At 37.1% G+C, this 26,661-nt stretch overlaps 1 protein-coding gene across 4 annotated transcripts in view; it reads left to right on the plus strand.

The window, feature by feature from the left end:
• Nucleotides 1-26,661, plus strand: part of si:dkeyp-72e1.9 (syntaxin-binding protein 4) — a 93,500-nt gene that overhangs the window by 54,725 nt on the left and 12,114 nt on the right. For 3 of the 4 annotated variants that reach the window (XM_049468011.1, XM_022665875.2, XM_022665876.2), the window contains exons 6-12: nt 6,336-6,415; nt 9,744-9,867; nt 11,129-11,270; nt 17,825-17,931; nt 18,127-18,268; nt 19,137-19,203; nt 24,808-24,896. In XM_049468011.1, coding sequence (XP_049323968.1) covers nt 6,336-6,415; nt 9,744-9,867; nt 11,129-11,270; nt 17,825-17,931; nt 18,127-18,268; nt 19,137-19,203; nt 24,808-24,896 — 751 coding nt within the window. The remainder of the gene's footprint in view (nt 1-6,335; nt 6,416-9,743; nt 9,868-11,128; nt 11,271-17,824; nt 17,932-18,126; nt 18,269-19,136; nt 19,204-24,807; nt 24,897-26,661) is intronic. The other variant, XM_022665874.2, reaches the window with a different exon arrangement.

Consider the following 26,661-nt stretch of genomic DNA (forward strand, 5'->3'; position numbering starts at 1 on the left):
ATTCTAACTACTGACAACATTTTTCCCAAATTCCTAATAAAAATGAATAAGTATAAGTAATAATGTAATTTAGAGCATTTATTTGCAGAAAAGGATAAATGGTCAAAAAGAAAAAGGTACAGAGCTTTCAAACCTCAAAACACTCAAAGAAAACATGCTTTTTTTGTTGTGCCAGGAGTGTAATAAGGTCATCCAAAAGCAGTGTGTAAGACTAGTGGAGGAGGACATGCCAAGATGCATGAAAACTGTAATTAAAAATCAGGGTAATTCCACCAAGTATTGATTTCTGATTTCTTAAAACATTATAATTGTTGTTTCTAAATGAATATGAATTTGAATATTAATATGAATATAGTTTTCTTTGCATTATTTAAGGTTTGAAAGCACTGTACGCTTTTCATTATTTTCTGCAAATAAATGCTTTAAATTACAATATTTCTACTTGGAATTTGGAAGAAATGTTGTCAGTGGTTTATAGAATAAAACCAGAACATTCATTATACTTAAATATATACCTATAAATAGCAAAATCAGAAAAAAACTGATCATTTTGAAGTGGTGTATATCTGGCATTTATTGTTTTTTAAGGTATTTAAAATTTTAGATGGTTGGAGAAGTGAGAGTGAGACCGGAAGGTCACTAATTCAATCCCCAGAACTGCTACCTATGGCTGAGGTGCCCTCAAGCAAGGCACCTAACACCAACACCAGCTCCGCTGGCGCTGATGTGGCTGCCTGTTATTCCGGGTGTGTAATTTCACTGCCCCAGTTTGCCCTAGTGTGTGAGTGTGTGTTCACTGCCACGGTTGGGTGAAATATGCAAGGTGAATTCTGTTTTACCAAGGAAGTAAAGTGTGCCTACATTTAAATAAGGTAATTACAAAACTCTTTTGGATTTAAATGACAAGTACAGACTCTGCAGCCAGCCCAGATGAAGTGCTTTAGCTCTGATGTTAACAGCTGTTCCTGAGCAGGGTTTATCTGATTTAATTGTAGTGCTATCAGCCTGGCTCTATTAGCATCTGTCACACAAAAGAGTCAATGTGGTTTAGCAATTCTAACAGTTTCTCTGAGCTGGTGACAAGTATTCACAAGTATTCACACTGTCCTTGTGATAGTGTAACCCTCAATGTTTGTGTGTAATTCCTGATAACTCCAAGTCTCTTTTTCTGAGGGATGGAAAAATGGTCGGGTTACAAAGTTGAAAAAGAACTCTGTTTATTTCACAACGTACGGCTCTGGACAGTAACTTTAGCAAGTTACTGTTTATTATTTTTTAACAGTTTTACATTGTATCACCTCACATTTTAACTCTAACATTTTTACTACTATTTTTAAACTATAAAATTAACACTGACTTATAATGAACTACATATACAAATTATTTCCCTCTCACAATAGCTTTAAGCTACCTCTTGCATATTTTTCACTTTGTTTAGTGTCTTTAAATCCAGTACATCAAGTGTCACCACTACTGGAACAATTCTCAAAGAAATATTGCAACATGACTAAGATTAGGCATTGTCCACTGCAAAAAATTTAGGCTTTTTTTTCTTCAGCTGAACAATTTCGGTTGCCAGATATTCAGTGCATCCTTGATTACATATTAGTTTACAGGCAGATTTTGCTCTCCCCAAGATGGTGGAGGCTCACAGTTTCAGGAGCTGCATGAACAGGTCTATTAGAGAAGTGAAGTGCTGAGTGACGCTTAGTCACATGGCTCTGAAATGGAAGCAAAAAAACATAGAGATAGCATGAATGAGGAGGGTTTCTTCTGCACCATATGTGTGTGTGAGAGAAAATGAGAGAGAGAGAGAGAGAGAGAGAGAATGAGAGAGAGCAGGGAAGGTTAAGCTGGGACTGTGACGAGATGAGCTCTACGCATTAATCTGCATTCTGTCCTTAACCCTGTGTTTAAGTGTGTGCAGGGGATTACTCTCTCTCTCTCTTTCTCTATCTGTTTCTCTCTCTCTCTTACACATTCATTCTCTGACTCTCTCTCCCCATGTACACGCCTCTTGTGGACTACACAGCAACACACATCCACGTATCATCTCAAACGCATCAGTCGAAAAATGTTATTGTTTTGATTTTGGAAAATGATGATAATTTTGTAACCATTGTATATAAATACAATGGTTATATTTATAACCAATATTTAAATAGTCCACCAAGGATGTTTTTTTAATCTGAATGTAAATCACCCAAAATAATAGTATAAAATATTTTGAGCTAAGACATTTATAGATATATTATTTTACATTTTTACGTTTAATTATTTACAAGTATTTTTTTTTTTTTTTTTTTTAACCACAACTTTAAAAACAAAAAAGCATTATTTAATTAATAGGTGCTCAGGCATCACACAGGGCACTGTGTGTGTATGCGTATGTGCTTGTGTGTGTGTGTGTGTGTGAGTGAGTGTGTGTGCATAACTACTGCTTTATATTGTGAGTTGAGTAAACCTAAGTAGGCCCACCCAGTAATACTCCCAGCCCATTACTGTCTGACCTCGCTCTACCTCCTCTGTAATCCCTCTCCTGAGAGAGGAAAAACACATTTATATATTTTTATAGTTTTACAATGAAGAATGTAGCCTAAAGCAGGTCTGGCTGTGTGTTAAACTACGGTTCAAATAAACCTGAAATCAAAACTGGACTTATTAATCACCGTCCTTCATATCAAATCATTTAACACTTTAAGATTGACCCAAAAACATATATTGTCAACTGTAAATTTGCTTTGTTTGTAATTATGTTTAATATTTAATGAAGTTTTACTAACAAAAAATCCAGACATCCGCTTAAAATCCACTTTTTCACACTTTTTTTTACAGTAGGTCTCTCTAAGTTGTACATGGTGTTGCACATGAAACTGTTCCTCAATCTCAATTGTCTGCAGTATCTAGTAAAAGAAAATATTCAGAAAAACGAGTCGATCAGGAAAAGCACTGTGTCTACATCAACCCGTGAATTAGTATTCATGGCCTCGCTCATCTTGGCTTGCGACCGCCCACAGGCAGAAATGAAGCCACGCAGTCAGACAAGAGCTACCAGCGCTAGAAACAACATGGCAGTTTGTTCCTGTGTTATTTGTGCAAATAGCACATCAGTGTTATATGCTTTGCCCAGTAATTCAGAGCTAAGGAGAGATAGGTAGCTGTACTTTTAAAACATTTCTGTTTAGACTAGTTAAAAGTAAAAATCCACCCCCGGGTTTTGTTCCAACTGCCTGGGTAGCTCTGCTGCGGCTCAGCCGACAAAACCCCGGCCTGAATTTTTACTTTTTGAACCTGGACTACCCACCTTACATGGCATTCATTGATACTAGAGACCACAACTAGATATTTTAAAATAAATGAAAAAAATGATGGAATGAAACCTTTAAGATTGACCAAAAAACAGCTATTGTCAACTATAAATTTGCTTATTTTTTGTTTAATATTCATGATGAAGATTTCCTAACATAAAATCCAGACTGAAAATTCCATGACGTTAATATGCAATACAGTCTAATATGTAGTAGTAAATGACTGTAAGCAAGGTGATATATTGCAATGTTTTTATGAAATTTCAGAAAGCTGTCAAAGTAAAAAAACACATCATCATATGAATTAATGTCATAACAGTGTGACCTAAAGACAGAGAGTACAGAATTCTGTCGAGTGTTGTGATGATACACTGCCTGACACCTATTTTTGCTTGTAAACTAAATAAGTGTAAAATCAAAAAATCATTTTGTAAAAGATAATGCTGTGATACTTTGAAATATGTCCATAATATCTTTCGCCCTTTATAAAATCCCAGTAGCTCACACAGAGCTCTGTTGTACAGTGATCAGTGTTCCTGTAGTTTAAGGAAGAGCAGAGAGTGTGTCTGGGCTGAATTGCTGTGGGAGGCTGTGGGGTGATGTACTGTAGGTGGGTTAAGAAGGTGAGAGTTGAAGCTGTCCAGCATTTCACTCAGACTGAAGTGAACCAAAGCCCTCAGCAGAGCGACAGGATGTTTTTGCTGCCCTGTATCTGCCACTCAGGGGGAGTCTGGGGAGACTGGAAAAGGGAGGGAGAAGAATTATTTAAAAAGGACAGACAAAGGCCAGCAATGACTGAACTGATACAGATTATCAAGAAGCATGCACTACTAATCCTGAATAGTTTTTATCTTTTATATTCAATACTGTATCAACAATCTTTACAAAATAAATAGTTAAAAATAGTTAGAGCAGCAGCATTGCTTCAAAGTTCATGGACCCAGATTAAGCTTAATCCTAGACTAAATGTGCTTTTCATTGGCATGACAAATTAGTTCTAGACAAGGAGTAATCTGTATTCAGATACAGTGAATAGTGTGTACATAAGGTTCAGGGTAATTCTCACTCATCCAATTAATAATGTTAGCTAGACACTTGGTGAGCGGTTCCAGATTATAGGGGTTTACCTGACGTGACTGACAAGTGAAACCAGGTTATTTAAGGTATACACTTAGACACAGAGGATTTTTAAATACACCATATGCTGACACTACTTCTAATAAATGCATTGCTGACACATACAGCTCTGGAAAAAAATCAAGAGACCACTTAAGTTTCTGAATCATTTTCTCTGATTTTACTATTTATAGCTGTATGTTTGAGTAAAATGAACATTGTTGTTTTATTCTATAAACTACAGACAATATTTCTCCCAAATTTCAAATAAAAATATTGTCTTTTAGAGCATTTATTTGCAGAAAATGAGAAATGGCTGGAATAACAAAAAAGAGTTCAGAAACCAATATTTGGTGGTTTTGAATTACAGTTTTCATGCTTCTTGGCATGTTCTCTTCTCAGTCTTACACACTGCTTTTTGATAACTTAAGGCCCCTCCTGGTGCAAAAATTCAAGCAGTTCAGTTTGGTTTGATGGCTTGTGATCATCCGTCTTCCTCTTGATTATATTCCAGAGGCTTTCAATTTGGTAAAATCAAATCATTTTTAGTGTTCTTTTATTATAAATTTAGATATAAATTAGTGTCCCATTGATTAATTCCAGACATGGGCTAAATGGACATTAATTCCCCAGCATTTATCTAAGGAGCAGTGTTCTCTGGAAAGATGGAGCTCCATCCAATACTTTTTAGATGAGTTGTGGAGTTGGGGATGATAAAGTGGGGTGATTATTATATATTATATAATTTATAATATATAATATACAATATGTCCTGATATATATCACGATATTATCGTGCAACATCCTGAAATCACGAATGCTCTTGAATCTAAATGCAATCCATTCCCTTACAGCAATTGTCCAGAATCTAGAAAAAAAAACCTTCTCTGGATCTTAAGGACAGTTACTACAACAAAAGCAGGATAAACTATTTGAGTGAATGAGCGGGGGTCCTGACCCTTTTGTGACTGACATTTGTTTTACACATTGTTTTACTTCTGTTGTAATCATTTTTAATATATGTTTTACTTGTTGGAATTCAAATAAATTGTTTTAAATTACAAATGTTTATTTCTATGATGTTTTAACTCCATTGAAAGTTAAGAACATTATTTCCTTCTACTGTAAATCTGCCATTTTGGAGATAAGACATTTTTAGCAACAGTAACAACCGTGATGATATATTGAACTTATGGCATCATATTCAGTGAGGAACAGCACTGGGCTCAGTATAGAACAATAATGTGAAAACACAATAAAGAAATGCTATTGAAATGTATACTCCACATTTCAATACTCCAAAATGACTTTCATTGTCAAGTTCATGACCTTTGGAGAAATTTATGTATATTTTAGCCATATAATGTTTTTTTATCCAATGAAACCAGGCAAATTTGGACATCCCTGGTACCCACATGTGTTTGCTTAAATAGTTTTTGTCTATAATACATTAAAAACATTTACTTGGTGGTGTACCAGCTTGGTGTGCTTCACGTACCACCAGTGGAATGTAAACCACTACTATAATATATAAAATGTGTTTGGCTTCTTAATCTAATAAGAAATTGTGTTTAAATAAGAAAAAGTAAAGCTGAACCATTACTTCTGTCCACTCGATACACTGAGTGAAATATTTTACTGGTTTCAGCTTGTTTTAATGCCCAACTCTGTTTCAGATTAAATTGATTGATTTGGCTTCCGGGCCTAAAAGGAGTCATAATTTTGTGATTACTTTGCAATACCCTGTGAGCTCCTCTTAGGTAATCTGAAGGTATTAACTTGGGGGTTGTGCTCCTAAAATATCTAAACGGTTTTGGATTATACCTGATGTGATTTTGGGAACTCATTTGTGCTGTCTCTTAGATTTGGTTTGGAAATGGTGTTCATTTTCTCTTTTATCTTTTGCTGAAGGAGAGAATTTGCAGAACTTCTTGAAAAGTACGGATCAAACGGCAGCACAGGATCTACAAGGAACTCCCCCATTCAGCATGGTAAGGTTTCTGTTTCTCATTACATTACATTACATTTCATTTCATTTGGCAGACGCTTTTGTCCAAAGCGACTTACAATAATGAAGTACAAAGTAATAGGAATTTAGATAACCCATTTTTAGATAGGGCTTAAAGGAGGTCGAAGGGAAATAAAGGAATAGAGAAGTGAAGGAGGGGAAGAAGGAAATAAGGTTAGAAGTAGGTAGTGTGTTAGAGGTGTTAGGAGAGTAAGTGCTCTTTGAAGAGCTCTGTCTTCAGGAGTTTATTAAAGATAGTGAGAGATTCTCCTGATCTGGTAGTAGAAGGTAGTTTGTTCCACCATTGGGGAACTCTGTATGAGAACAGTCTGGATTGCTTTGTGTGAGTGTTTGGCAAAGCGAGGCGACGTTCATTGGAGGAGCGCAGCGGCCGGGAGGTAGCGTAAGCCTTCAGGAGTGAGTGCAGGTAGGAAGGAGCTGTTCTGTCATCACCTTGTAGGCGATTGTAAGAGTTTTGAATTTGATGCGAGCATCAACTGGTAGCCAGTGGAGCTCAATGAGCAGCGGGGTGACATGTGCCCGTTTTGGCTGGTTGAAGACCAGACGTGCTGCTGCATTCTGGATCATTTGGAGTGGTTTTACTACGCAGGCCGGGAGGCCAGTTAGCAGGGCATTGCAGTAGTCGAGGAGTGAGATGACGACCGCTTGTACCAGGAGTTGGGTGGCCTGTTGCGTCAGAAACGGTCTAATTTTCCTGATGTTATAAAGCGCGAAGCGGCAGGATCGAGCAACCAAGGCCACATGGTGCGTGAAGGAGAGCTGGTCATCAACCATAACACCCAGGTTCCTAGCAACCTTCTCACCCTCATATATTATATTTTTATAGCTAATTATAGGAAAGATGCGATAAAAAAACTTTTTTGACTGATATTCCTGTTTTTTTTCTGAAAATTATAGGCTCTAAAAATATATACAAACATCTCAAACCGACAATATTACTCAGCAATTTTCAACATGTCACATTACACGTAACAATAACATAACTATAATAGTCGTAGTAAAATCCGTATTGACCTTAAGGATTCCCTAAAACTTTATATTTTATCATTGATGGAAAACAACCTACACTGTGATCAGACGCTTGCGAAAGATAAGGTAAAAAGCAGGTTTAAATAAAAACCAGTACACAGAGTAACAACAGCAAGGCACCTAATATATACACAGACGAATCTGTCATAAAGCAAAAAAAACGAAGCAGAATCAGAGAATCAAACAAACCAGACAAACAAATCTGAAGCAACAAAGCGAAGCAAACTGAGATCAATAACCAGCAAAGACACGGACAGAGAAAACACTTCACAGGTACACCACGAGAAAGATTGGCAATACTTTGCAAGGAGACACTACAAACCGAAAGGTGTATATTTTTTAGTAGTATTTTAATTAGCTTTACTTAAACACCTGCACCTTCTAACAGTGGGAAATCCTCTAGCACACACTCTTTCATACACACACTCGTGCGCACTCTTGTATCGCAGTGCCTCTACCACTTTGTGTCATGAAATGTGTTTGTATGCCAAAGGAAATCTGTAGACTTTAAATCTTTAATCCTTTAAAGTTGGAAGGGGGCATAAATCGGGCTTTGAAAATGGCTTATGACAGCACACTTGTCCATTATGCAATTCTGAACATCTGTTTGAGCCGGAGGAAAAGACACTCCACTGGCAGAAGTGTTTAAGAAGAGCGCACAGGATAGCAGCCTTATCCCCACACTGGCAAATGTATTCACCGCCTAAGTATAGAAAATTCTAATGATGTAACTCTTCTTAAGCAGCGCAGTGAGTTTGATTTCAGCTGTTTAGCTTCAGAGGTCAGACCAGGATTTCACGGCTTGCTTTGTGCAGTCTAGACTAAGTTTGAGGAGCTCATTAGTCAGGTGTTTGTTGTCTGTTTAGGTTGGGATTTATCTCAGTCTGATTGTGAGGATGTTTTAGGATAAAGAGTAACCTATACAAAATTTAAATTTAAAGCAAAGAAAGCGATTATATTAATGGTACTTTGATTATAGGCAAATTCAGGTCCTGTAAGATGCAAACACTTTGAAAACTGTTCTTCAGGGGATATTGATCAAATTTTTTGCACTATAAGGCGCACCATGTTATAAGTCGCACTATCAATGAACGTCTATTTTCTGGTCTATTTTCATACACAAGGCACATTGGATTATAAGGCACATTATGGGACACTAGTAAGGAACAGGGGTGTCCCATGTTTCCCTTCTAAATTCAGCAGTAATTCCTAAATTCACCTGTAATTAAAAAAAAATACTTTTTACGAGTGCTGGATGTAAATCTACACAGATTTCTCTCCTGAAAGCTGTTTATTTGTGTGAGTAAAATGCTTCTGTTTATTTACATTAAGCTCAGATTTCCAGATTTCTCCAGCACTAAGGCTGGAGCATTAGCATTAGGCACTAGTGGTTAGCGGCTAATGCTGCCCGGCAGCGTTACTGGTGCGCCAGGGTGATATTAGCTAGCAGTTTGTCCCAAGTAGCTTGTTTTAACACGGTAAACAAGCAGGCTCCAGGCCGATATACTCACCTCTGAGCGGCGACAGAGCAAGCACTTAGCAAAGTTAGCGGCTAATGCTGCTCCAGCAGTGCTAGCCAGGGTTAGCAGCAGGCTACAGGCCAATAATACTCACTTCTGAATGGCAAAAAAGCTAGTGCTTAACACGGTTAGCAAGTAATGCTAAAGTTGAACTCCTGTATACCGCTGTACTTCAGCAGAGTGGCTTTACTGCTCATTACAACCTGACTGGTAAAATTCATACGTAAGACCACCGGATTAAAAGGTGCACTGACGATTTTGGGGAAATGTAAAGGATTTAAAGTGCACCTATAGTTCGAAAAACGCAGAAGTAAGAATGATGGTTCTGTACAGAGCTACAACAACCTAAAGAACAGAAGAGATGCCTAAATAGTTTTTGATTTGGTTAAAAATTTATTCAGGTTGCTAAAAAAGCTACAAAATACAATTACGGTATACAATTGGCAGTTCTTGCTGTGAACTGCAGTGTGTAGCTGGTACACATGTTTACTACAGCTGTGTACTCTCCATAGAACGGCACTGACCAATAGAACGGCTCACTCAGACACAAGTACATGACCCTAAGGTAGCGATGCCCAATGCCAAATATGGGCTTTTGAGTTTCAGAGGTTAAATCCTCTATTACTTCACTAGAGAGAGAGAGTGTGGGGTCAGTAAGAAACTTGACCACTGATATTTAGTCTATTATGTCATGTGACAAAAGTTGATTTGCTTTTTGTATTTTGTCTCCTCCTGTAAAAGCAGGCAAATATCTGGACAGCACATCCTCAGGATCCTCGTCCAGATCCCAGAGTCCACTGCTGCTGAGTCCAGCTGGGTCACAAAGCACCTACAATAACACCGGACAGTTACTGCGGTCACTCAGGTAATATACCATAGTTATTGTGTATACACTAATTGTGTGTTGAACATATGAAGAAAACAGATTAACTTTTTGTACGTAACACAAAAAACCTTAGTATTTCCATTTTAAATGTTTTTAAATGTTTGACGTAATGTGAATCTGAATGTTCTTTGCATTATATTAGACTTTAATGATAAATGGACAAATATTCAATTAATAAAGCTATTTTTTTACATTGACTTCCATTGAAAGTCCTGTAAAATTGCCTTTTTGGAGATACAAGTCTTTTCCACATTATTTAAGTATTTAAGTGCCTGTAAACACAAGAAACAAGATGTCGCAAACATAATATAGGCAGATTAGTCAAAACATTATGATCAAATATCTACTATGCTGTTGTTCATCTGTGCTCGGCCAGAACAAGACCCCTGTAAGTGGTATCTGTGGTAGCCTGCACTAAGACATCCCAACAGATTCTGACTTTAGTTGTGAATTGGAATTATTGCAGTCTTGACTTATTCTGCTCATTTGGATCAGTCTTTTGAACTTATTGGTCTGGCCCATTGGGCTGTACGATATGAGCAAAATATCTAATTTATTGAGATTTTTCCACGGAATATTGCGATTTAAATTTGATTATTATTATTTTTTATTCAGAAACCCCTAAACCTGTATTAGTGGTTAACATATCTATCAAACATAATTATAAACTTCTTTCCGCATTAAATATAAAATATTTCTACTTAGATTAAAGGCAGTTGTCAGTTTTATTTTTACATTTCAAGAAACAAACAAACTAAAAAATATAATATATATATAAAAAAAATTCTCTTCAAACCACATTTGTCTAAGCTTCTATTTATTACTAGGCAGAACTAAATGATAAGAAATAAATATTAAAACATTTTCACACCGGCCATGGCCCATTCTGCACCTTCTGACATTCCCAAAGACTACAATCCCCAGCACTCTACAGACTACAAACACGGTCACGTCACGGAACACATGCCGCTAAGTTGTGACACATCTCCGCAAGAGCAGGCTGCGTCGTCCCACACACTTGCAGGCTATTGGCTAATTCAAATCGCAGCTCCTGCAATTTAAAAATCGAGTCAATTCTCCATATCTAAGATGTCGATATGATCAGATTGTTTAGTTACTGTTTAAATAGAGAACCTAGGCCTTCGTATGCAGTACTAATACCTCATCAATACGGTTACTTTTATCTATATTAAAATATAAACATAAAACAAGTGTTTTTGTGTGTGTGTGTGTGTTTCAGTCACCCAGGTGAGGGTGTGATTCAGCTGATCTCTGTCGCTCGCTGCTCCAGTCTGGGTATCAGTATTGGGGGTGGCACCAACAAACCGGATGGTCCTGCAGTGTTTATTCAGGAGGTGTTATCAGGAGGGGACTGCCACAGGGTGAGAGATACACTCCCGCAAACACAATTCACACACACACACACGCAAACACACACACAAACACACTTCACAGGAATTGTGATTACACAGTAAAGTATAATTTTACGTGATAAATCACATTTAACATACACATACATACAAGCTCTTTTATTCAAGCTCATGTTTCAGATATTTATGATTGTAGTTTTCCAGTAAGTTAAAATTTGCACAGTTGTTCAGAAAAAATATATATATATATTTATTTAGACATTTCCTTAAATTCAGATCTTAATAAACTTTTCTCACTTGAGCTGTGGAGATGAAAGAGGAAGTGTTTGAAGGGCGACCAAGGAGGGTTAAGCTGTAATGCATTTAGCCCAGTGTTAAATAAGATAAATAAGACCCAGGGGGTCTGACGTAGACGCAGGGGTCTGATCTCTGGTCTCTACTCCCCGCTGATTTGGCTTTGGTCAGTGGAAAGTGTTCTTATAGTGCTGTAATCTGTCTGCAGAATTAATCACCTGCAGCAATTCCTCTTACACTTAATTCCAGTAATTCAGAGTTTTAGATAAACCCTGTCATTCAGAGTTTATCTCTAACACTGTGAACAGACACATTCACAGCGGGTTTGCTGTGAAAATTGTGCTTCAAACATTCCTTTAAAACAAATATAGCATTTTTTATGTACTATCCAAACTCTAAGTGTTATGTGTTGATGATGGCAAAATTTAAACTAATCTGTGTCTGGGGGACTTTTTTTCCCTGTATGTAACCTTCCACCATTTTAATGATATGTGGTTTTAAAAAATGTTTTAGACCCTCAAGTTTCTTTAAACTGTGGCAAAAGAGTGTCTCGTGCAAAAGGCAGTTTATTCATTTGGTGTATTAATTTTCTTTGAGGGAGCTTTTAGAGGTTTAAAAGTTTATGAATTTCCCCTTTATTTTATACAAATGTGCTTTATATAAAATGTGTCGGTACTAATAAATACTGAAAGGTTTAAAAAAAATTGGTGTTCATTTTCAATACTCTCAATATGAATGAAACACAGAGAGCACAAAAAGCAAGGTAGAAAAATAATACAACAGCACCCTGGTGCACAGACAGCGCGGTAAACATACACTGTCTCTCTTTCACGATTTCTCTCTCTTCCCCCTTTGTTTTTTCTCTCTCTCTCTCTCTCTCTCTCTCTACCTTAAGATATTATAATAAATAAAAAAAAGATCTATTCTGCCAGACCTAAACCACGCTACACTATTATTACTGCCTCCCAAACATACATGGAACTAGCAGCATTTAAAAAATAGAATTATGATTTTAATTTAAATTAAAGTGATTGACAACACTAATAAAATATATCTTAATTTTGCCAAGCTTATGCTGATATTTCTTAAAAATAAATATTTCTTTTAATGTAATGCTGTTGTTTTTGTTCCTAATAAAGTGCCACAAACATGCTTATGGTTCGTTTCAACAAGATCCAGAAAGGTGGTAGTCTCTCATGATGATAGTATGAAAATGTAATTACACATGTTGACTTTTAAAAATAGACTGTGTGAGAATAATTATCACTTTTCTATTTTTTGTTACAATTTAGAAAAAAGTATCAAAAAAGTTTTGTTTGGATATCAGTATCGAATTCAAAGTATTGTATTGTTATTGAAATTGGAAATTTTTTAAATAATTAGTCATTTTAAATAATTAGTAATTTGCAGTGTTTCCTGTAATGTTAGGGCCCAGTAGTGCTGTGTATCAGAGTGCTACTATGTACAGTGCTGTCAGAAAATAAGCTTAGGGGCTCTCAGACGGCGAGCAGTTCATTTTTACATTTTCCAACATAAATTCGTGCAAGGCTAGCTGGGATAGTAACACCACCTGATCTAATTTAGTCTTAGCATTTGTTTGTTTATCAAAGACTGAGAGTTTTTCTCTTTGTACATTTTACTCACTTGTGCTTGGATAGCACTGCTGCGGTAAATTGATGTCTAAAATTGCACTGCTAAGGTAAAAGTGTGACTAGGGTAGCACTTTTTGGTTCATCTGCTGGGCTGCTAAAATCTTTTCTGGTCAGTTAACCATTTTAAAAGTTACATTAGGCTATTTTTTTATTTATAAAATGGTAAAAACAGTTATGAATAACTCCAAAACATTGCAACTGGTATTTGTGTTTTTTATTATTATTATTTTATTTTTATTTTTTTCGTTTGTTTGATTTAGCCAAACTGTGTACCTACGGTGCCTTCCTAATTTTAGCCTGAGATGACAACTGAGATTTATATTTAAGTGTTCAATTCAAAGCTGGATGACCCCAAATATTTGAGTGTGTTGGTGTGTGTGGAGAGCTGAGTGGTTAGTGGTGATGGAGAGCGTTAGGGCAGGTGTGTGTATCTGATGGAAGCTCCCGAGAGCTTTGGGTCAGACCGCAGAGGTCAGTGGAATATGAGCTTTGGGACTGCAGGAGAGCGCCATGCTGAAACGCGGTTACCTGATATTATTATGGGGAAACACTGAAAAATGGTACTGCCCCACCCGCAGCCAAGTTTAACCCTGAGGTTTCACATTGAGGTGTGCCCTAAATGCAAGCAGTTCAAACTGAAGAAAACAGCAGTGAAGCACTAAAGTTTAGTAAGCTAGCTGCTGGTTAATGAAGTAACTTTAGGGAATCGTATGTCTTAAGAAAGGGAGCAGCGACTCATTATTTTATTTATTTATTTCAATTTTTTTCCCATTTTCTCCCCAACTTACACGGCCAATTACCCAACCCACTCATTAGGACTCCCTCTATCACTAGTAATGCCCCCAACACACCAGGAGGGTGAAAACTAACACATGCTTCCTCTGATACATGTGAAGTCAGCCACCAGCTCCTCCTCCGAGCAGCCAGTGCGCTCAGAGGAAAGCGTGGCTCTGTTCCGGTAAATTCATTATTCAATTCATTATTATTGTCTCTTCCTTAATTTCTCTTAAAAGGGGGGCTGAAATTGTTTTTTATTAGCTTTTATTTATTATTTTATTTTTCCCCACTTTAAATGCGGAAGCCTCTGCTATGTATTGCACCATTAAAGGTGGAATCGGAGAGTTAGCTAGCTAGCTACTGAGACAAATCGCTAGCGTTTTTTGTTAGCTGGTTATGAATAAAATGTCCGTAAAACGTTACAAGAACACATTAAACTATGGAAATATAGTAGTAATTGTAATTGTTAACAAGGAAATTTAATGGGTTTCTTTGGTTGCTTGTTCCGCCATCTTGTCAGTGATTCTCATAGCGCTCTGTTTGTGGTTCTGTAGCCCAAACACTTGTCACTCACCAGCCTGACAAAAATCAGGACACCCTACCCCCAGATGTTCACGCACAAAACTGAGGGATAGGTCTAAGTGGTAGGGCCAAGGGGTGAAATGAGATTAGGCATTAGACATACAGGGTCCTCAACCTTGTCCTGTACCCCCTCTTGTGGCCATTCTGCTTTTAAACGAGTGTGAGATGAAATAGATGTGAAATTATCACTGTGTTTTTAGCTTTCTGTTTGTGGCCTGGTTTTGTCACTCCAGTTTGTGACATGTGTTTTGTTGCAGTTTTGGTTTCTATCCTCTGTCTTGCCTTTTCTTTATCTTGCTCATGTATTTTTATTGTGTAGGCATGTTTGTGTTCTGTCCGTACTCTTCTGTGTCTCCTGTGTGTTTTAGTTTTTTTCTTGTTCTGAGAGTATTGGTGTCCTGGTTTCTCTTATTTTTCGTCATACTTGTTTGTGGATTATGCTGTCCTTTGGGATCCTGATCTAGCTGTAAATGTGGACCTTAGCAGGGCTCTGAAGTATTTAAGTGTGTTTATCTCAGCATAGTAGTCATCATCATCGGCGGTCACTCGTAATCGAGTATGACTATCCTCCTTCTTAATCCCTGTGGGTCTTCAGATGGGCGTAGAGGCCGATTCTGGACCCAATTATTCTTGTACAATATGGACAAGGGAAAGTAGCAGTAGTAGGTTTGGGTCTGGCCTGCTTGGATGTTGCTCTCTCTTTTCTAAGTCTGTGTTTGACTTGTGCAGCCTGGCAGAGGTCATCGTTATACAGTGCAGCACCCTTTTGTACAAGATTTCTCCAGCTCACCCTGTCTTTTGCAGTGTCTTCCCAAGATTTGAGTTCTATGTGGCAATTTTTTTTTTTTTTTTTTTTTTTTTTTTTTTTCAGTGTGGTTGGGACATGCACAGCGGGAAAGAGAGCGGTAAAGAAATATGCAAATATAATAAACACAAACACAAAGTCCTGCTAAGTCCTGCTGAAAAATGAAATCCCCATTAAAGTTGTCAGCAAAGGAAAGCATGAAGTACTGTAAAAGTGCCTGGTAGACACTGCACTGACTTTGGACTTGATATAACACAGTGGTTCAACACCAGCAGATGACATGGCTCTCTAAACCATCACTGATTGTGGAAACGTCACTGGACTTGGCCTCAAAAAGAGCTGTAAAAATCGGTTGTTGACAGGTGACATCACAGTGAGGTTCTATTTGTGTTCAGCACCATGTTGAAGGTGTTCTGTGGTCAGGTTGTGCTGCAGACTTATTTTACCTTATTTCCCTTTTTAATTATAGTGGTGCGCTAAAATTGGCTGATTTTAGGTCTCCTAAAGTAGCTGAATAGCATTACATGTTTTTTTACGCCTAATATGTAATATATATAATAGTATAGTAAATGGTAGGTAAATGTAACACAAGTAAAGCTTGATGCGCTTTTGTACATATTTCTAGACGTATGCCTCTAAAAACTTTCTCATATAAAGTTTTACACTAAATGGTTATGAATACAGTGCCTGATGCCCGAAACACAGTTTTACCATAGAATATTTTTCTTTAAGAATATTTTGGATCTGAAACTGTTCTTAAAATTGTACATAATTAAAGTATTGGACAAATACGTGCAGGGATTTGTACAAGTAATAATCACCAAGAACAATGTATTTATTCAGACACGTCCACATTTATCCAGATATTTTTAAAAACAGTAAAGTCTGCAGTGCTAAGTTTTATTGATTAACAGCAGCTTATGTTCTGCGGACATTCAGTCAGTGTTTTGGTGCTTCAGCTTTTTTTTTGTTTGTTTTGAAGCCTAAATCCGTATCTATGTATGAAAAGCACACATAGCTATCCAGCTATTTGTAGTCAGGTCGTATTTATCAGCATTGTTAACAGGTGATAACTAATCTAAAAAGGGTCACTGGCTTCCTTGCTCAGGTGCTATTTCCGCACTTTGTTTCTGTTTTTTTATTGCTTTTAATTCTTCAAAGATTATACTGTAAGTTTACTGTGCTTCTTCTGCTTTCACTTCACGGCGCACAGTAACCATATATATGACACATAGTTTACACATAGTATACACACATGACTGCCAATGACCAATTCTAACCCTCTAAAACTGTTACATGACAGTCTTGACTATTTACACTTCCAACATTTACATAAACCTTACCCACTAGAGAAATCTGAAAAATAAGGAAGTGAGGTTCATACTGGAGACCGGAGAGGACATTAAAACCAGTATGCTTTTTCACATACCGCCATACCACTAGAGGCACTGCAGAGCGCTGTGTAGAACAGCACCACCGAAGAAGCAGATACATTTTGTAATATCTTTTTTTAAATACTTACATTTGTAGTATTTCAGATCAATTTATTGTGTTTATGGAAATATTTAAAATATTTAGTTTTGAAAAGAAAGCTGTGTTAAAGTTGTATCTCTTTTTAAAGTCTATTGTTTATATTCTTCAGCTGTTTTTCTGCTAATGAAGTCTGATTTCTTCATATATTGTTTAATTTTGTGGGACAAAGTAAACCCAATACTAATCAAAGCCTTACTTTAAAGAATTAATGTTTTATATTATATGTACTCTTAACAGTACAGTAACTCACAAACCTATATTGAAGCCCTATCATAATTTTTTTTATTTAAATATTGTAAAATACTGTGATATACTGTGAAACTGTCAGAATCTTGAAGAATACTGTGATAAACATTTTTGTCATATCACCCAGCACTAATGCTAACCATTGGTTCTCAAGGAGGATAGCAACATTATCCAGGAAAACTAATTACAGAGATAATTTTGTTGTCACAATATTAAGCAAGGTTAGGCTGAATTTACACCGAATAATTTACAAAAAAAAGCTGACTTGTCAAACATAGCTGTTAAATCTGATTACATCTACATTATACTCAGGAATGCATATTGTGTATCAAAATTACAAAATGTAACAAAATACAATAAAATAATGTCATGTTTTATAACTTAAGTTATAGATAACTGTGAGTCATACTGTGTCAGAAACCAAAAAATCAAGTCTTAGAGATTAGTGAACACATCAGTTGTGTGAGTAGAGTGTGTTAGTGGTGAATAGGGCATCTCCTGCAGCAGAGATCAGAGTGGGGTTGCTGTGGTGTTCTGAAGAGTGGTATGGAAGAGGGGTGTAGGGCAGACTGAGTCGGGTCGTGTTCCCGCTGATGATGGCGCAGGTGGGATGAGGTGCAGCGAAGCCTAAAGGTGCAGGTCTAACCCGAGCCTGTGTTACCCTGTTCTCGCTGCAGGACGGACGGCTGAGGCCTGGAGATCAGCTCATCGCCATCAACAAAGAGTCTCTGATCGGAGTGACGTACGAAGAGGCTAAAAGCACCATCAACAAAGTTAAATTCAGGTACAGACATTGTCCATCAACAGTGACTGTCTCTGCCTCCTAGATGTGTCAATGTGTCAACTGTCTTAGCAAAAAAGTAGAAGACCTGTAAAAAGACCACACAATAGATAGATTCATATTATTACTGGTTTACAAAGCATCAGGTATTATTACTGGTTTGTAAGTAGAAGTTTTGTTCTGTTCTTCCTGTTTTAGTCAGGATCCAGTGGTGGAGATTGCCTTTATTCCAGGAAAAGGTCCTTTCCCCTCCAGTGCGTCCTTACACAACGGGGTTCAGAGAGCTGTGGGGAATGGGTACAGCTCCGGCAGGTTAAAAGTTCATGTACGATCTCCAGAGGTGAGCAAAGCAAACCCTGAAACATTAAAAATATAACATTTTCAAACTTAAAGATGTGGATACCGAATAAGTCATAGTGGATACTAGGGCTGCATGATATTATCGCGATGTGCACATGCACAATAGTTACATCACAGGATGTGCGATGTCACCTAAGGCAAAAAAAACAAACACGTCATTATGCAATGTTTTAATTCTTGACACAGGAATAGATTCACAGTGTTCTGAGTGAGCAGTGCTTTCTCTGTGTCTGCTGCTGCTGAAGAAGCAGAAGGGGGAGAGGGAGGGGGACTGGGAGTGGGAGTGGGCGTGGGCGTAAACATGAGGTAACTACATGGCCTCCACATGGTTAGACACGTGCTTGTAAATGCTGCAGCAGACAGCCAGTCCAAGGCTGTGCACCTTAGTTCCACACAATTTTGCGCAGATATTTCCAGTTACAGCTGGAGTCACGCTTTTGAACCCAGAAAAAAACACTTTTATTTAGCTTTTAAAAGGCCATTTAAATGCTTGATTATTATTGTTTTGCTGTTTTCCTCGGGATTTGAGTGCTTGGCTGACTATAAAGTGCTGACTCAGCTCTCCGTCGGTCTGGATTTCTGTCATGAGCGTGCGGGTGGGGGCGGGGCTGGTGACTTCAAGTGTCCTGCACTGTTTAATATCGTGATATATATCGCCGAAAAACAAACAAAACAATGCAATGTCAATTTTTTCCAATATCATGCAGCCTTAGTGGATACTGTAAAATTCATAGTAGTTGCTAAATAATACATAGTGGATAACCAGTGGTTACTGAATGATTTATGTTAGATTCTGAATCATTTGAAGTAAACACTGAACAAGTAATATTTGTTTTTTGTTCTCACAGATTCGAGCAGAAGAAACAGCGCCTTCATCGTCTCCTGACGTCTGTCCACCCGACATCCATGTCTCAGGTACTTTACTCTCATCGGGTTACTGCAATGTTTCAAATACATTTGTAGGAAGGTGGTTTACCTTTAATTTATTTTTTTAATGACAACCACGGATATGCATCAAAATAATATCATTTATATTTAGATATCAGAAACATTTTCTCACAATTCCCATATTTTTGTCCATAAGCATCATTACCCATTATTTGTCTTCATAATTGAATGATTCACTTCACTTTTATTTCTGGAAAAGGTCATTTAGGCCAGACTGTCTCAACCTGAGAGTCTGTTACTGAACACCTCTGTGTGTGTGTGTGTGTGTGTGTGTCCGTAAGAGAAAACTCGAGAGGGAGAGAGAGAGAGACACACACACACACATCCACCAAATATGCAGTGTCATACTGTAGATGGACCCAAATATGCCTGAAAAAGAAACCTGAACCATCAGTGTCCTCTGGAAGCTCCCAGACCTGTATCAGTGATACCCACACACACACACACCGGACCATTTTAAAGGGCCCATCTCCTCAGTGTTCTGTATTTGTAACTAGTGGGTTGAGGCAGACTACGTACACAAAGGGACTTTTATATTAATGGTCAGGACATGTGGAGGTAAAAAAGTAAGCAGACAGATACAACACATGCAAATCTATAATAGCAGTAATGCTTATAATTCAGGATAATAACACAGACCTCAAAGATACAGAACAATCCGCGGTAATTCTGAGTAGTTCTTATTTATCTGTTTTGTTAAAGCCGCAGCTGTGTCTTGTGATGAACCTCAGGTGAGGGGTGGAGCTTAACCATAGCATAGTAAAGCACATTGGTGGGGGGTGGGGCTGAACTGTAGCAGGCTGGTATATACTGAGTGGGTGGGATTAAACTGCTGTAGGCTGAATTAATATGTACTGTATATGCTAATGCATTTGTTTTTGAAAATCACAATAACAATGAAGTGAATGAAGTAAAAATTGTCTCGTATGTTTAGTTTTTGCATGATTAGTTTAAATTTTAGTAGTTTGCATACTACAGCTTATTTTATTCAAATGATCCGTGATACAGGCCTTATAAACAAAATTTCTACTGAAGCCATTTGTAATTTTGGGAAAAGTGAGAACAAAAGAGAGAGAGGCAGACAGATAGAGAATCAGAGACAGAGAGAGTCAGAGAGGGAGAGACAGACAGAGAGAGAGACAGAGAGAGAGAGGATTAGACCGGAGCAGTGTTTGGAATTTAATCACCGTCCAGCTGAAAAATAATCTCCTGAACGCCCCCAGGCTGGACATGTACTGTGCGTGTGTGAAGTGTTAAAGCACAGACACAGACACACACACACATGCCAACACACACACTGCAGACTGAATACTATAAAAGCATGTTTTAATGACCACAATGCTGAGGAAATTGGTGGATTTATTGAAGCTACTGAGAAATAAAAGCCCTATTGTGTTTTCAGAACAGGAAGGGAAACGAAGAATGAAAAACTTCGTCAAATTATTTTTATCAATACACCATATTTTTTATATCAACTTTGGAAATGTGCTGAAGGAAACACTGAATTTCAGTGGTTGCTGTTGTGTTGTGAAGTGTGTTGTTATGGTATCTCAGATGACTCATATGATGTTGTAGGTGGTTGCTACTTTGTTTGATAGGATGTTTCTATGCAGTTAATATACTGTAATATCCAAGGTAGTTGCTATAGTGTTTCTAGGGCATTTCTATGGTTCCTGCTATGGTTTTTGCTGCTAGGCAACCACTTATCTTACTATTGACTTTTTGTACAATGTATGGATTTGAATATTTTTGCTGACCTCAAAGCTGTCCATTGTAATTACTGTCTATTGCATGTTGATTTTAGCCACAATAAAACAAAGGATGCGTACAATTTACTTTAAAAAAAGTTTCGCAAACTTTCTGCATTAGCTTATATAGATAAATTTAAGTAGCTTTAACTCAGTTTCAAGACTTAAATGTAACAGAGTAAATAAGTGAACTGAACTTCAGTCAAACCTTTCTTTTAGTAAACTTTACTTCATTTACTTTTGCTGAATCAATCCTTTCTTTTAGTGAACTTTACTTCATTTCTGCATACAATATTACCTAATTACAATTACTTCATTTATACAATATTACTGAAATTTAAATATTTTAGCTAAAACACACATTCAAAACACACAAACAATAATGTGTTACATGCCATCCATGTGTTGAGACAGTGTAATATGTGTGTTTTAACTAAAAATATTTAAATTTCAGGAATTATAATATATTGTGCATCATAAATTATTTGAGTAATATTGTAGAAATTAAGTAATTGTAATTAGGTAATATTGTATGCAGAAATTAAGTAAAGTTTACTAAAAGAAAGGATTGATTCAGCAAAAATAAATTTAGTAAAGTTTACTAAAAGAAAGGATTGACTAAGGTTCAGTTCATGTATTAACTCTATGTAACATTTACTTTTTTAAAGTAATTTTTACTAATTTTTTTCAGTGCAGTTAAGCTTTAGACCTTTTTCACAGTCCCTGTCTCTTCTGAACAGCAGCATTATTGTACTTCTGCCTGCACTACTTAATAAGCCTCGCTGGTTTTAAGACTCCCTCAGTAATCTTTACAGGGCTTCAGCACAGAGAACAGGAGCACAGTTAAAGTACAGGGGTGTGAATCTCTCAGTGTCTGGTCATTTTGGTTCAGTTTTTTGGGGTCACGATTCGATTCAGAAACGATTATAGTGGTCTATGAATTTTGTTTAAATTATGTGACTGAGAAAATGAAATGACAATTCAAACAAATTTAAACATTTATTTAAAACAATCATTTTAGGTTCCTTACTGGTTCCTTACATTTCATATTAAATTTTTGGTAAATCTTTAAAACATAACCTTAAAAATAAAACACAGACATCACACTCTTTTTAACCATACTGCATGGTGGCTACATTTTCAAACCTTAACCTTAAATATTAAACATACGCCTTGGTCCAAGAGTCACACGTAAGTCTATCAGCATTAATTAGAGCTTCTCACACTTTATTCTTTGTTTCTCTGTAGAGTTGTGGCACTGCTTTATCACTAAAAAAGCTACATGAAAGTATTACCCATAAACTTAAAGCCCTCGCCTTTGATGAGCTGTATGGTGGTAAATCCTCTGCGATACAGCAGCGATGGAGTGAGAAATCTTTTGTAGCTTGTAGTCTGTTTTTTCTTGGCTGCACTTGTGGGTTGTGTTTGTCATGAAATAAGGGTCCTGAGATTCGTGTGCACATCGCTGCAGAAACGCTGTGTTATATTTTAGTGCACAATCCAATAGGAAACATGTCGTCAGGGTTTTTTTTTTTTTGTTTTTTTTTTCAAACTTCAGTAAAATGTGTAAAACTGTTGTTCTCTAGGAAGCAGAGTAAAGACATGTAAACTGGAAACCACACTTACTTTGTTTATTTGGGTTTACTTTAACAAACCAATAAAATAATAGCAGTTTTCAGGGCTACAGGGTAGTGTAGTGTGCTGTGTGACTAGTTTGGTGTGTGACTGTAGTGTGGTGTGTTACTGTATTTTGTTGTGTTATGTTACACTATGAAACAGTCTGTTTCTAAGAGGGTTTGGTTTAGTGGGAGATTTTCTGTTGATCACCTGGACGCAGTTCTAAGTCGCTGTAAGTCTCTCAGTGTCTCCCGCAGGGTGGCTCTTCAAACCCCAGACTAATGTGACTGAAGGAGCTTTAGGTGCATCACTAATTAATCTGGGAAGTTAATGTAAACTCATTTGACCTCTCCTTGACCTCTCCCTGTGAAGGGCAGGTCACAATCCACATGAATAGCTGGTAGACTGTGTGGAGCTTAATCACTGGAAATCACACTCATCAGTTAAAATGACGTTAGGAATCAAGTTCATTATGTAATAACGAGTCTTAATGATGAGTACAGTGCTGTGATTCCTGGGTTGAAAGGTGCTATTATCAGGCAAGGTGGTGACTGTGGTGTTGCTATGTGGTTTCTGTGGTGTTGCTAGGTTTGCTATGAAACTACTAGGTGTGTGCGATCGTGAGTTTAGTGAATTGGACTGCAGTTGTTGGTGTAGTAATTCATTTTGATTGCAATCCAGTTTTCCATAGATGAATGGCAGGTCTTAAGATGTGTCACCCACACCAACCCTGCCTAGACTGTGATTTACTTACCAAACCCAGACAAACCCTTTGAAATGTTTGCTTCTCTACGAGCTACAACTGTTTGTTTACCAATAAAGTATAATTATAATATGAAGTAGTTCATGAATTATTGTGGATACTGAATAAATTATAAAAGACACTGAACAAATCATAGTTTATACTAAATAATTCATAGTAAATGCTAAATATTCAAGTTATTCTTAACAGATATTGAATTGTAGTGGATACTAAATAGTAGACATTAAATATTATCTCTATTATCTGTATATCATTAATGAATAATCAGTAATGGTGTCAATCGATTAAAAATTTTAATCTGAGTAATCACAACAATATTCTGTGATTACCTGTGATTGTTCCTCCTAAGACACAAGTTTTTTTTGTTTGTTTTTTTTTTTGTTTGTTTTTTTTTACATTTTTTTCCCATTTTCTCCTCAATTTACACGACCAATTACCTAACCCACTCATTAGAACTCCCCTCTATTACTAGTGATGCCCCAACACACCAGGAGGGTGAAAACTAGCACATTCTTCCTCCGATACATGTGAAGCCAGACACCGCTTCTTTTCGAGCTGCTGCTGATGCAGCATTGCCGAGCAGCCAGCGCAGTTGTTGGTAGATTCCTAAATAATGCTTAAGTGTAACATGGTTTGAGAATGAAGACAACATGGATACTGAATAATTCACAATAGATATTAAGTAATTATTGAATAGCAAAAATGTTATACTTCATAGTGGATATTATAACATGTCCTCAAGTTATTTACTTATGTACTTATTAACCCACACGCTGCACACATTACAGAGTCATGTCTGCAAAAGCAGAGGGTGCAGAGTATCAGTGAGTTGTGGTGAGTTGTTGTGAGTTGTGTGAGTTGTTGTTAGTTGTGTGAGTTGTTGTGAGTTGTTGTGAGTTGTGGTGAGTTGTGGAATCAGGGAGGTGAGAGGGAGGCTAATCTGGTGTGATTGTTGGGGTTGAAGGGAGATGTGAGTGAGCTGTAGTAATTACAGCAGCAGACTCAGTTCTGAGAAAATAACACTCATTAATCTGGGCTGTTTAGCAGGGCAGGACTCCAACTCTCTCTCTCTCTAACACTCACACACATTTTACCAGTCTCTGTTTACACACTTTTCCTTTTTTATTTCTATCCTTTTTTCCTTGCTATTTGGATGTCTTTACATTATTTTCAATTATTTGTCCCTTGGCTTTTGTCTGCTCTCTTTCTGTCTCTCTTATTTTCTCTTTCTCTTCTCTATCTATCTTTATTTATCTGTCTTTTTGTCTCTTTTACTCTTTCTCTTTATCACTTTTCTTGTTCTTCCTCTTTCTCTCTGTCTGTGGTAAATGCTGTGATCAGTGTTTAAGTTTTAATCTGGATTGTAGTAAAGATGGTTTCTGTGTGTTTGTGAATGCGCGTATGTGTGTGTGTGTGTGTGTATGTGTGTTTTGTACCTGACAGCCTCCAGCACACAGAGAAGCTCCACAGTCCCTAAACCCAAGATCTCTCTGGACCCCCACATTCGCCTTCGATCAGAGAAACTTGACCTGGTGAGATTGCACTGCTGTTCTCACACACACACACACACACACACACACACACACACACACACACACACACACACACACACAAATTTGTTATTATTCCATGGTAAGTATGTAGAATCAAACATAAATTAAAGTTTGTTCACACCAAGTCAGTACTCAGTTTGCACATTGCCAGCAAATTAGCACAAAATATTAGCCAGTCAGTACTCAGTAACCAGAATGCTACCCCATCTGTAACCTGCAACCAGACAAATAGCACCCAATATCCAGAATGGCAGACAATCATAAATAAATACATAAATATTTTTGTAGCCTTTTAAGGTTCTTTTCAGAAATAAAACACATCCTTGGAAGCACCTTCTACCACTTGCAAATTATAATTAATTGTTCTGATTAAAATTCAGGATCTCAGTATAAACCAGAAACCAGTGAACTGATCAATTCGCCAGCCAATCAGCTGCCAACAGCCAGATCGTCAGCCACTCAGCACCCAGCACTTAGCTGTTTAGCCTACACTATTCACCACAATGTAAGTTATTTTTACGCCCAATAGAAGGAGTAGGAAGATGCCAGACTGTTTGTTAACTCACTCCTGCAGCCTAGTTATACTCTCTATTCATAATTAAACACAGAGCTTCCAGTTCCTGAAACTCAGTCCTCCGTCTTCCTCTGAAAGGATTCAGCTCGGCGTAGTGCAGGATTAAAGTCTGTGGATAAAGTAAAACATAAGTTGAATTTAAAGGGTTAATCCTCTTTAATCTACTGCAGATATCTATAGGGTATTTGAGTGGAACTGTCCTTCAGTGCCAGGCAGACTGTTTACACAGATAACCCTCTCTCCAGCATACTCTGCTGTCTTTTGCCTTATCCACCCACCCCACCACCAAATCACCCCTGCTCTTTGTCATAATGCAGTTGTTTAGCAGTGATTTAATCTGATCCCACTGATCCTGAGGCTGACCCTAATCTACCACTGCATTAATAGGCTTTGGGTCCGGTGGGGAAAAAAGCACTTTGATGATGAACATGGACACGGAGTAGACTTGAAGTGTAGGCATGTGGACAGGTGTCAGGTACTGAGCAGGTTACAAACATTCACTGTGGAAATCAGGAAATCGACTTTGCAGCTTTAATAATAAAATACCTCCGTTTTTATAGCAGCTCAAAATCCCTAATAAAAAACAACAAGATATAAAAAGAACATTCACAATTGTAAAATATAATACAAAAATAATATGAATAATTCATAAAATATCAATTAGAAAAAAACATGAAACATTTCTATATATTAATATATTAATATTAATATATTAAATCTACTGTTTGTTGTTTTGTGGCAAAAAGCTTTTCTTCTTTTTTGGAACAAGCTTTTTATTTATATAAATATAAATATTAAAATGGTCAGGATCAATTGCATTATTATTATTGTAGTGTTTTAATTCATATTTAAATAATATAGAATGTTTAATAATTAGTTTCTGTCAATCAGTTGCTGTTTCTGTCCAGCTCTGGACCCTTAACTGTTCTGCCACCCAGTGGTGGTAGGTGTAAATACTCCCATTCAGCCAGGTCATAGCATCTTTATAGTTATTCCTTAGTTTTACAGTGGTGTAAAGACACTGTAAACAACACATTATACTCACTAAAGCCCAGGTTTTCACACTGCTTAAAAGCATTCAGATGAATGTATTTTAACAAGGAAAAATAAAACAAGGAAGCAAAAAATTTTAAATTAATTCTACACAGGAATAGAGTCTGTCCACTGTAC

The sequence above is a fragment of the Astyanax mexicanus genome, chromosome 19 (assembly GCF_023375975.1).
Source record: "Astyanax mexicanus isolate ESR-SI-001 chromosome 19, AstMex3_surface, whole genome shotgun sequence".
NCBI lineage: Eukaryota > Metazoa > Chordata > Actinopteri > Characiformes > Acestrorhamphidae > Astyanax > Astyanax mexicanus.